At 42.4% G+C, this 12794-nt stretch overlaps 1 protein-coding gene across 3 annotated transcripts in view; it reads left to right on the top strand.

The window, feature by feature from the left end:
* TTBK1 (tau tubulin kinase 1) overlaps positions 1–12794 on the top strand; it is a 168692-nt gene that overhangs the window by 72333 nt on the left and 83565 nt on the right. For all 3 annotated transcript variants that reach the window (XM_061625458.1, XM_061625456.1, XM_061625457.1), the window contains 2 exons: positions 5113–5253; positions 8328–8432. In XM_061625458.1, coding sequence (XP_061481442.1) covers positions 5113–5253; positions 8328–8432 — 246 coding nt within the window. The remainder of the gene's footprint in view (positions 1–5112; positions 5254–8327; positions 8433–12794) is intronic.

Genomic DNA, 12794 nt, shown 5'->3' with positions numbered 1-12794 from the left:
GAGAAAGTGGACAGAGAAAAGTTTTTCTCCCTCTCTCATAATACTAGAACTCGTGGACATTCAAAGAAGCTGAATGTTGGAAGATTCAGGACAGACAAAAGGAAGTACTTCTTTACTCAGCGCATAGTTAAACTATGGAATTTGCTCCCACAAGATGCAGTAATGGCCACCAGCTTGGATGGCTTTAAAAGAAGATTAGACAAATTCATGGAGGACAGGGCTATCAATGGCTACTAGCCATGATGGCTGTGCTCTGCCACCCTAGTCAGAGGCAGCATGCTTCTGAAAACCAGTTGCCGGAAGCCTCAGGAGGGGAGAGTGTTCTTGCACTCGGGTCCTGCTTGCTGGGCTTCCCCCAGGCACCTGGTTGGCCGCTGTGAGAACAGGATGCTGGACTAGATGGGCCACTGGCCTGATCCAGCAGGCTCTTCTTATGTTCTTAAGAGTTCTTTCTTCTTGAGTCTTACAAAGACTTTACTCTAGTTGAGCAGTCAGAGATAATTACCAGACTAAAACAACTATTATTTGCCCTTGAAAGTAAGAAGTTTTGAAATAATTCTTCTTTTTGCCCTGAAACAACTGTTAGGGATCAGAAGCAGTCATCTTACTCAAAAGCATTCTCATCTAAAGAGAATCAACAGAAAATCTCTCAATCTTCAGAAGAAACGGATCAAATAATAAATTATCAAGAAAAAAATCCACAACAGTGCCCAAACTGACTAAGAACCAATTCTCCGGCACTTAAGGATAGGGGCATATGTAAATCCAGGGGTGATGTGACAAAAAGGGATGGGGACCAATGTATACAAACGTTGGGCGGCAGACGATGGAGTGCTGCTGATGGCAGACCATGTCAGACTAGAGGAACAAGGGATCGATGTGTAATATCCATCCCTTGTTCCAGGTCTGCCTATAACCTGAAGATAACTGGGGGATGCAGGATTCCAACCAACCTTCATTTGCTGTTGTGCAATGCCAGGTCTGTGGTACAGAAAACATCTTGCATCCATGATACGATCTTGGATGAATCTGCAGACCTGGCATGTATAACGGAGACCTGGTTGGACGAAGCCTCAGCACCTATTCTAGAGGCAATGTGCCCGCCAGGTTTCCGTTATGCACAGCAGCCGAGGGAAGAAAGGCGGGGAGGAGGAGTGGCTGTCATCTATCGGGAGTCTCTGGTCTTTGCCAGGTCTCCTCTCCATGGGACCAAGTTTGTTGACTGCATGTACTGGAGGCTGGGCCCGAAGGGCAGTTTAGGGATCCTGCTCGTGTACCGCCCGCCTCGCTGCACGGCAAAATCCCTGGCCGAAGTGCTAGTGGTGGTCTCTGGTGTTTGTATGATGTCCCCAGAATTGGTGGTGGGTGACTTCAACGTGCACGCCGAGACCACTCTCAATGGAGCCCCTTGGGATTTCCTGGAAACCATGACTTCCTGGGAACTGCACCTTAGTAATACTGAGCCCACCCATGTAGCCGGTCATGCTCTCGACCTTGTATTTGTCCTGGGGGAGGAGAAAAGTGCTCTGAAGTTAGGGACTATTACCTCTACCCCTGTGTCATGGTCAGATCACCATCTGGTAAACGTAGACTTCTCGATGCCACACACCCTCTGCAAAGGCACTGGACCTATTAGAATGGTCCGCCCCAGGCGTCTGATGGATCCAGAAGGATTCCTGATTGCGCTAGGGGAATCGGAACCTGCTGAAGGTCATTCAGTCGAAACCCTGGTGATGGACTGGAATACAAAGATCACCAGGACATTAGACCGAGTGGCCCCGAAACGTCCTCTCCCCCTGGAAAGATCCCAGACAGCACCATGGTATGCACCACGGTTGCGTGGTCTGAGACAGGAGGTGAGACGACTAGAGCGCCGGTGGCGTAAGTCCCGCTCCGAAGATGCCTGGACACAAGTTAGAGCAGCAGTAGCTGCCTATCATGTGACAATAAAGGCAACAAAGAAAGATTACTTTGCTGCCTCTATTGCATCAGCAGAATGCTGTCCCAGGAGGTTGTTCCAGGTGGTCCGAAGCCTGGTCGGTCCAGTTGCTCAGGAACCCTTGGAATACTCAAAGGCCTCCTGTGACAATTTAGCAAAGCATTTTGCTGATAAAATCGAACATCTAAGAAGCTCGATTTCGCATACCGTGAATGCAGATAGTGGACCAGAGTTGACCAGTCATAATGTGATCCAATGGGATCGGTTTCGGCCTCTTCCTTCTGAGGATGTAGACAAGGTGCTGTCAGCTGTGAAACCTACCACCTGTCTCCTTGATCCATGCCCGTCATGGCTCTTGATGAGCTGTAAAGAGAAATTGGGCGAAGGGATCAAGGCGGTGGTAAATGCATCCTTGAATGAGGGTGTATTGCCATTAGCCCTCAAGGAGGCAATTATAAAGCCCATCTTGAAAAAGCCCTCCTTGGATCCCCAAGATTTAAACAACTTCCGCCCAATTTCAAATCTGCCATTCTTGGGCAAGGTCACTGAGCGAGTGGTGGCCAATCAGCTGTCAGCGCACGTGGATGAAACGGATTATTTAGATCCATACCAATCGGGTTTCAGAACTGGACATGGAAATGAAACAGCCTTGGTCGCTCTGGTGGATGATATGAGGAGGGCATTAGATAGGGGAGAATCCACCTTTCTTGTCCTCCTAGATCTCTCAGCGGCTTTTGATACCGTCGACCACGGTATCTTGCTGGATCATCTGCAGGGATTAGGAATAGGAGGCACAGTATTAAACTGGTTCCGTTCCTTTCTTTCCGATAGGCACCAGCAGGTGGCATTGGGAGATGAGGTTTCAGACCCTTGGCCCCTCAATTGCGGTGTGCCACAGGGCTCTATCCTTTCTCCCATGCTATTTAACATCTATGTAAAACCGCTGGGAGCTATCATCAGGAGGTTTGGGCTGCAGTGCCACCAATATGCGGATGACACTCAGCTCTACCTCTCATTTAAGTCCTCACCAGAGTCGGCTGTGGAGACCATGTCCAAGTGTCTGGAATCCGTGAGTGGTTGGATGGGAAGAAACAGGCTAAAGCTGAATCCTGATAAAACTGAGGTACTGCTCGTGGGAGACAAGGGGGGGTTGGGAAACATCGACCTGGTATTTAATGGGGTAAAATTGCCCCTGAAGGACCAGGTCCGCAGCCTCGGGGTGATCCTTGATTCCAAGCTGTCCATGGAGGCTCAGGTTTCATCGGTGTGCCGGGCAGCTTGGGGTCAATTGCGTCTCATACGAAGACTGCAACCCTACCTTCCTGTCCACCAGCTCCCACTCGTAGTACACGCTCTGGTCACCTCTCGTTTAGACTACTGCAATGCGCTCTACATGGGGTTGCCCTTGAAAACAGTCCGGAAATTACAGCTGGTACAAAATACGGCGGCTCATCTACTTACGAACACCTGCCATTATGATCATATTACCCCAGTGCTGTACGATCTACACTGGCTTCCAGTTATTTTCCGGGCTCAATTCAGGGTGTTGGTATTAACCTATAAATCCCTGTACGGTTTCGGCCCGGTATACCTGATGGAGCGCCTCCAACGTCATAAATTGTGCCGCCCTACAAGATCTGCCACTCAGGGCCTCCTCTCAGTCCCGTCAACTAAAGTGATTGGGTTGGTGAGGACTCGGGAGAGGGCCTTCTCTGTGGCAGCCCCCACGATTTGGAACTCGCTCCCAATAGATCTTCGACATGCCCCTTCCTTATATATATTTCGCCGAGGCCTGAAGACTTGGCTTTTCCATCAGGCCTTTATGAACTTGAGACTTCTAAGGTGAACTAGCTTCAGAATTGTATTACTGACAACTTTACTAAATATTGTAATTTTGCATTGTGCTGTACTGGTTATATTGTTTTTATTGTATCATATTTTACCACGTATTTTATCGTGCTTTATTGTACGCCGCCTAGAGTGGCCATTGGCCAGATAGGCGGCCTATAAATTAAAGTTTATTATTATTATTATATATCCCAAAGATTTCGGCCCATATTGAAAAACTGAATTTTATACCTTTTCTTAGTTATATTAGAACAAAAAATGACAAATGGACTGCCTTCAAGTCGATTCCGACTTATGGCGACCCTATGAATAGGGTTTTCATGGTAAGCGGTATTCAGAGGTGGTTCACCATTGCCTTCCTCAGAGGCTGAGAAGCAGTGACTGGCCCAAGGTCACCCAGTAGGTTTCATGGCTTTGTGGGGATTTGAACCCTGGTCTCCCAGGTTGTAGTCCAACACTCTAACCACTACACATTAGAAAGACACTATATAATTGGAATAAAATTAAACTCTTATGGGTGGGACAGATTGGCACCAATGCATATGGTAAGTTTTACTTAGAAAGTTATTTTTATTTCTGGTGGTTCTGTTAGTTACTAAGTTGAAAAAATGACAAAAATTGATAAACAAACATATTCATTTTGGTAAGAAACCCAAAATGAGGAATAACATATTGCACAAAGAACCAAACCAGGGAGCTTTGGGTATCTTAAAAGTCTGCTATTAGTCATGGAGACAAACAGAGGACATGGTTGACGGTGGAGTATCCCATTATGTGGGAGCAAAAAGATCAGTGTTCAAAAGTTCTGCAAGGACTAGATGGGGACTGCCATTATCACCATTCATTCCATTGTTTAAACCATCTCCAGTTTTACCAATAACAAGATAAATTTCAGCAGATGTGGAAGATATAGGGACAGGATCTCCTGCATTATTTTTTTAAAGCATCTTATTTATATATCCCCCACCCTGCCACCGCTGAGCAAATAACATTTTTTGAGTGTGTGATTTTTTTTGAAATAAAGAAAATGGTGGCAGTGGGAGAGGGGAAGTGTTTACCCAATGCCACCTTCCTGATCAGATTCCTCCCTCCTCCCCACTGGCTTCTGTTGAACTTCGATAGGGGAGAAAAACAGGAGATCTGATCACAGCATATCTTGTTGTGCCATCTACTTTACTAGACTGCACAATAATAGGAGCTACTAAAAATGTCAGATCTGAGGATAGAATTCCCCCCCCCTTCCTTACTGTGGGTTACAGTGAGCGACTGTGTTGTATCTGATGTTGAAAAATTAGTGCTATAAAACCAGTATGCAACTCTTTCAGGGCCGGAATCTTGCAGACCTCAGAAGAAGCCAGCCGCGGGGAACCTTTACACTGAGCACAACCCTCCGATTAGGCAAACAGATTCTAGAATCAATAGAAGCCATTCACTCAGTGGGATTTTTGCACCGAGACATCAAGCCTGTGAGTAGTTTCTGATGACCTTGTTTTTCCCACACGTATAGGATACATTTCCTATTGTTGTTACTTTGCCCAAGAACTGTACTATGTACTACTAAGTGAGCAGAGTCATCCCTGTAATTGGCAAAAAAATAGGCAGTCATCCAGATGACAGAGTTCTGTTCCTCGGGGGGTGTTTGATTCGTTTCTTTTTACTGTGTGAGCCTTAAGATTTGGGCAGGGTGGTAACCATCCAGTGCACACACAGGCAATTCTTTAACTTGTGAATGAATAGTCACGTGCATCCCTGTCACATGCATAATATGAAAAGGAGGGTAACATCTGCACTACTTATTTTAACTGGTTTGAGAATCATCTCTTCTTCCAAGAGAATCATGGAAGCAGTACTTGTATGGAACATAGGAAACTGCCTTATATGGAATCAGACCATTGGTCCATGTAGCTCAGTATTGTCTACACTGACTGGCAGCGGCTCTTCCGGGTTTCAGGCAGGGAGTTTCTCCCAGCCCTATCTGGAGATGCCAGGAACCGAACCTGGAATCTTCTGTATGCAAAGCATATCCTCTGCCAATGAGCTTTCTCTTAAAAGTTCTATAAGTATACTGTTGGCTAGGGCTGTTTTACAGAGAATTTTCTTCCCAAACTATCAGTCTCAGGCTCCTTTTTGACTGGTAGAAAACTGTTGCAGATTTGATGTGCAGATATGCCAGAATATTTCCCAGATAACAGAGAAATATGTGTGTTAGTGCTACACTAACACTGGTATGATCCAGAGCCAGAGATATAATGTCCTGTTTCTAAGCAGTTGATTTATTATATTTATTTTAATTTATTTTAAAAACTTGTACCCTGCCTATTTTCAGAAGAAATATAAGGCTCCTAACAATGGTGGTTGTGTGCTTCAGACTGATCTTTAAAAAAATGCCACTAGAATGCATTCAGTGCAGGAAAAGATGAATACATAGTAGCATAGTCTGCAGCAGAGAACTAAAATTTTTTGAAAGGATGAAAAAAGAAAAATATAGCAAGGATTACTCTGATGGAGATATCCATGTTGATCTTTGCTAAGGCTCCCCTCCACCCCACCTCCAGTGTACTGAATGCCTGGCCTTGGACCTACCTACTTTATTTTCAATCTGGAGGTGGACTTAGTTCCTCTAAGTTGCATACTGGGGGAGAATTGTGTTAATTGTTAGTGATGGCATGGGCATTAGCTTCCAGGTGCCAGTGTTTAACCACATTCCACTCAACACTCAGTATTGCAATTGATGTGCTAGATTGCCTGGGGCAGGTAAACAGAATGTTGTTGTTTATGTGTTTGGATATATAAAATCCATCACTCTCATAACTGTCCCCAATTGGTCAGCTTTTGGCGACCGCCAGAAAAACCTGCCTATAGTTTGCAATCTTCTGTGGCCCCATTGTACAAACATTTTGTAGATTTTCTATTCATTGTCCTACATTTTCTGGCTTTTATTGTTTTATCTGTGGTATTTTATCTTGTTAAGTCACTTTGAAATGTTTTCTTTTGTATAAAATGACTAACAAATGTAATGTATTATTATTTGTATTTCCCACCATCCAAAGGAGCTAGTTTGGTGGGAACACTGGGCAAGGCCTTTTCTGTGGCAGCACCATGATTATGGAACTCCCTCCCTAGGGAGATTAGATTATCCCCATCATTGCTCAGCTTCTGGCAGGTGGTAAAGACCTTTTTTGTTCTGTTCGGTGTTTTGATGGGTTTTTAATAGAGGTGATGTCTGGTTTTTTACACTTTTTAAGGTTCTTAATACACTTAATTTTGTTTTGGTTAAGGTAGTTTTGTTTTGAAAAATGTTTCATGGTCTGGTTTGTACATTGCCTTGAGGATCATATGGCTAAAAGGTGGTCTACACATATTTTCATAAATAAATTACTGGTGTGTCAGTCTGTGATAGGGATGAGCACCCTGTGACCTTCATCCTACTTTTTACAGGTAGCAGGCTCATGACAGATTATCCCTGAGGGAGTGTAGCCCTCAACAGAAAAAAGGTTTCCCACCCTAAGAGGCTTGAGGTGAATTGTGTTGCTCATAAAGAGTGCAGGTCAAGTTCCAGAGGTGGTAACTGAAGAGTTAGTGGCAGATAAAAGAGTCCAGGAGGTAAAATAGCACAGTTCAAACCAGAGGGCAAATAGCACAGTTCAAAACAGGGAACAGGAACTTAATCCATGAGAACTTCGCTCTTGAGACAAGTTGCTCAGACTATTGAGATGTTTTATAACTTGTAGTGGGGAAGGATTGACTCTTGGGGTCAGCTGACTGAGTATTTGGTCAGATGAGAGGCTGGGGACTATAGCTGAGGTTGAACCCTTGAAGCTTAGACAATGGTCTGCCAGGCTTGTGCTTGATATAAATGGTCAGCCTGGCTGCTAGGAGGCTTAGTGACAGACCACCACACCTTCCAATGTGCATTGAACTGCCTCAGAACCTGTACTCTCGGGTAAGATGTATGGATCACCAAATGAGTAACAGGAAAAAAAAATCCTCTTTCTAGAAGTAGACCCTTTGTACGCAATGGGCATTCCATACTAGGCATTTAGGACAGCTTCATATTGCTCTTCGTAGACTGTCCTCAAGATGGGTTGGCTTTGTGCATTTTGCTGGATTCTAAGCATTTATGGTTGGCTGAGTATGCTAAGGAAATTTTATTTCCTGTGGGGTAAGAGGGAGGCTATACTTAATCTTCACAGCAATATAAGTCATGTTGTGTTGCTTTTTATTGGCTTTAATAAAGGGAAAACGTCCCTAGATGTTTAACAATTAGAAGTATTTTTGTCCTATATGTATGGATTTCTGACAATACTGTCCAATGGTAAAACAAATGGAATTGGTCTATATCATGTTAGCCAGGAGAAGCTACACCATTTTGGGTTGAGCTGCAATTTTTGAAGCAATTTTGATCTATAAAAACAGGGTGGATCAGTAGCTGTAGCTGGAAAATACCTTGTAGCAAGTGGCTGATAGCTGTAAATAATATTGGTATATATGAAAAAATACAGATTTACTCAACTCTTCCTATCCTGTTGTTTTTGTCTAGTCCAACTTTGCCATGGGACGCCTTCCCTCGACCTACAGAAAATGTTATATGTTAGATTTTGGTCTGGCTCGGCAGTATACTAATACCAACGGTGAAGTCCGACCTGTAAGTGATGCCTTTTTTTCCATTTCTGCTGCCATTTATTTATTTATTTAAGACATTAAATCATTTGCATTTTTAAACGATGTACGTAAAAACAATAAAATCATCATTTAGGTAATGGGGATTAAAAACCACAAACAAATCCTGCTTATGTTGTTTATTCATGATCACAGAACTGTTGCTGCAGGTTGGGCTTGTACTTCTGGTGGGATAGAAATTGTTCATGATTCTCCCTGTTGCCAAAAAGAGACTATATTTGTTCCGAAAGCATTGTTTTTCTCTGAATCACAAATATTTTATTTTCATCCTGTGACCATTTCCACCCTCCTTATTTTTGTTTCAGCATTATCAGTAGGTATACAGCAACAAAGGAGCAAGCGCTGATGATAACAGTGCTTTGCTCTGGGCACTGATGCACATATGAAGCTCCCTACCTGCAAAGGCCTTTCTTGGAGGGTGCAGTTATGCATGCATTCCATCACTTTAGACACACAGAGCTGGTACTGAAGTGAATGGAGCATCCTGCATGTGGGTTCTGTGTACACATAGAAGTGCACTTGTGATAAAGCCAGTGTTTTTCTCAGTATCCTGATCCTATGCTAAATATAATTTGAAGTCTAATATAAACATATAAGAATCAAAACTCTTCTATCTCACTCTGTGTGGTACACAGTGTTGCTGATATTTATGATGTGCTTCTGCCTCTAGGTTGTCTTATAGCTGCATGCTCTGTGATTACCTGAGAGAGATTAATGTTGCAACCTGATCAGTGGGAAAACAAATAAATAAAAATTAAATCAAGTCTGAAGTTGAATATTCACTGATTATATCATAGTTCACAATAGTAACATATTGATAAATGGATGCCTGACAGGTTCTTTAAGTATGCCATGTAGGAACTGTTGTTTGTGATAAGGCAAACAAGTGGGTCCTGCAACAAAATGTGGCACTGTATCTCCAGCATATAACAGGAATGTTACTGCCCTGTGCTCTAGCCAGCCTAGAAATGGAGGTTCATAGTATTGTTTTGAGGCATGCAGAGGACATGTTTCTTTCCCATTCTTCTCCCACTATGCAACATAGGGCTAAAAGACTTAGGATCAGGACTGGCTCCTAGCCCTGAACCTATTTTTTTCTACAGATCATAGGGAAGAGATTTTTTAAACATCATAGCATGCATCCCCCATTTACCCACCAAATGCTCGCCTCCAGGTGTTAAAGACTCAAATAGTCTAATTCTTGTTCTCCCTCTCCATTGTCCTTTTAAAAGTAACAGGCATCTTCAACATTCCATGGCTCAGCTCCTCTGACCATAGAGTTATGCAAGCTGCCCAACTTCTGGTTCCTTTAGACACCTTTTCCCTTCTGCCCCAGGTTGGAAGTGAGAACTACCCACAGAAAACAATGCAGAAACTCAGGATTTTAGTTTAGCTGTTTCCTTCTTCTCTGCGCTCCCACCTCTACAAGTTAGAAGCAAAATTCCTATCTTAGAATTCCTAAGCATTTGATGTGAACCTGGAAATTCAATCTTGACACACTGAGATGAGTTCTATGTTTTCTCATCTTTGTGCCCTTAACATCCCAAATATCCTAAAAGCTCACAGATCTTAGAAGCTTTCACAGTCATTTTTCATTTTTTTAAAAAATTGACAAACTTCAGCACACTGAGGGAGTTCCCAAGTATGTAAAATGAGATCTTGTTTCCGGTTGACCCTGTTTCACTGATAGACATTTCACTACCCAAGCTTGCTATTTAAGGGAATTATTGAGTTCTAGCAATGATATAGATCTGTTGTTTTAAAATGGTAAAATTCTTGATAATGAAACAGACGTCATAAGTAGTTTATGGAATATATTGTATTTAGACAGAAGTGAGATGTACTAACGCATTACAGCAATGCCAGGATGTTCATGTTACTGTCTTCAACACTGTCTTTTCTAATTCATATTTTGTTTAATGGCAGGCAGAGATTGAACAGCTCCTACTAGAACATGAATTTCTCAATGCATCACTAAGTCTGCAATCTTAACTCACACTTACCTGGGAATAAGCCCCATTGAATTCAGTAGGACTTACTTCTGAGTAGACATAGTTAAGACTGCACTGTAAGTCTTAGCGATTCCCAGGCAGTCTAGTGCTCCACTGAAAGCTCACAGAGCCACTTAACTTTTCTCCATTTCTCCTTCCAAGATGTCCTTCCGACATTGCAAGATATCCTTCAGAGAAAAATCTATGATGCACACAAAGCTTTATAGGGAAGCTCAATCTTTTCATACCGTATTAAAGTCAGTCCTCCCAGAACATGATTTCGTCCATAGCAGGCCTGACAGAGCCCATCACTACACCATGCTATTCAGTAGAGATCAAAGTGCAGGGCAGAATATCCAGAACAGTACTCTTTCTTCCACCTTCTGTAGCATAAGTTTAAATAGGTAGCTGCTGAATGTTTGTGGGAGTCCCACCCAGTTGATGGTCAAGGTCAGGGAGCTCTCTTTGTAGCTGTCCCTGTGGCAAGTGGACAGGTAGTTTGCAAATTCCAAAGAAAAACATAATAGAAATCCAAATCTTACACAGGGGGTTGCAGTGTAGTTGTGCTATGTTGCTAATGGTTTATCTTTCAAGTGTACCTCAATCCACTTGTATGTCACTATTCAAACCTACTTTGAACATTTGATGAAGGGGATTGAAGTTAGTATCCAAAATGCCACAGCATTTTGACTAAGTAGTTGCTACTCACATTGTTCATTGTCCAGAACCAGTTACTCAAGGTAAAGGGTATATCATCAAGTTAGACGTTTTAAATGCAAACTATGTGGCCTTTTAGGCAATTGTTGTGTGCCTTCAAGTCGACTACGACTTATGGCAACCCTATGAATCAGCGACCTCCGAGAGCATCTGTCATGAACCACCCTGTTCAGGTCTGTGGCTTCCTTTATGGAATCAATCCATCTCTTGTTTGGCCTTCTTTTTCTACTCCCTTCTGTTTTTCCCAGCATTATTGTCTTTTCTAGTGAATCGTGTCTTCTCATTATGTGTCCAAAGTATGATAACCTCGGTTTCATCATTTTAGCTTCTAATGATAGTTTTGGTTTAATTTGTTCTAACACCCAATTATTTGTCTTTTTCGCAGTCCATGGTATACTCAAAGCTCTCTTCCAATACCACATTTCAAATGAGTTGATTTTTCTCTTACCCGCTTTTTTCACTCTCCAACTTTCACATCCATACATAGAGATTGGGAATACCATGCTCTGAATGATCCTGACTTTAGTGTTCAGTGATACATCTTTGCATTTGAGGACCTTTTCTAGTTCTCTCACAGCTGCCCTCCCCAGTCCTAGCCTTCTTCTGATTTCTTGACTATTGTCTCCATTTTGGTTAATGACTGTGCCGAGGTATTGATAATCCTTGACAAGTTCAATGTCCTCATTGTCAACTTCAAAGTTACATAAATCTTCTGTTGTCATTCCTTTAGTCTTTTTGATGTTCACCTGTAGTCCTGCTTTTGTGCTTTCCTCTTTAACTTTCATCAGCATTCGTTTTAAGTCATTACTGGTTTCTGCTAGTAGTATGGTATGCATAACTTAAATTATTTATATTTCTCCCTCCAATTTTCACACCCCCTTCATCTTGGTCCAATACCACTTTCCGTATGATATGTTCTGCGTATAGATTAAATAAATAGGGTGACAAAATATACCCGTCTCACACTTTTTCCGATGGGGAACCAATCGGTTTCTACATATTCTGTCTTTACAGTAGCCTCTTGTCCAGAGTACAAGTTGCGCATCAGGACAATCAGATTTTAGTCAAAATTTGAACAGATTCAGTTTCAGTTGCTTGTAGCAACTCTAATGGTATGCCATCTGTTCCTGGTGATTTGTTTCTTCCTAGTATTTTAAGAGCAGCTTCCACCTCACATTCTAGAATTTCTGGTTCTTCATCATACGGTTCCTCCATGAATGAGTCTGTCATCCTGGCATCTCTTTTATAGAGGTCTTCAGTGTATTGCTTCCATCTTCCTTGCATTTCATCTTGGTCAGTCAGTGGGTTCCCCTGTTCATTATTCAACATCCCTACTCTTGGTTTAAATTTCCCTTTCATTTCTCTCATCTTTTGGAATAGGGCTTTTGTTCTTCCCTTTTTGTTGTCCTCTTCTATTTCTATACAATCACTATTGCAATAGTTCTCTTTGTCCTTTCGTACTAGTCGCTGTATTGTTGCATTTAGGATTCTGACCGTATTTCTATCTCCTTTTGCTTTTGCTTTCCTTCTCTTTTTAACCATTTTAAGAGTTTTGTTAGTCATCCATTGAGGTTTTTCTCTCTTTTTAACTAGAGGTAGTGTGTTTTTGCATTCTTCCC

This window comes from Rhineura floridana, chromosome 4 (assembly GCF_030035675.1).
Source record: "Rhineura floridana isolate rRhiFlo1 chromosome 4, rRhiFlo1.hap2, whole genome shotgun sequence".
Lineage (NCBI taxonomy): Eukaryota > Metazoa > Chordata > Lepidosauria > Squamata > Rhineuridae > Rhineura > Rhineura floridana.
The sequence above is the reverse complement of the archived record's forward strand: the minus strand, read 5'-3'. Positions and strand labels throughout refer to the sequence as shown.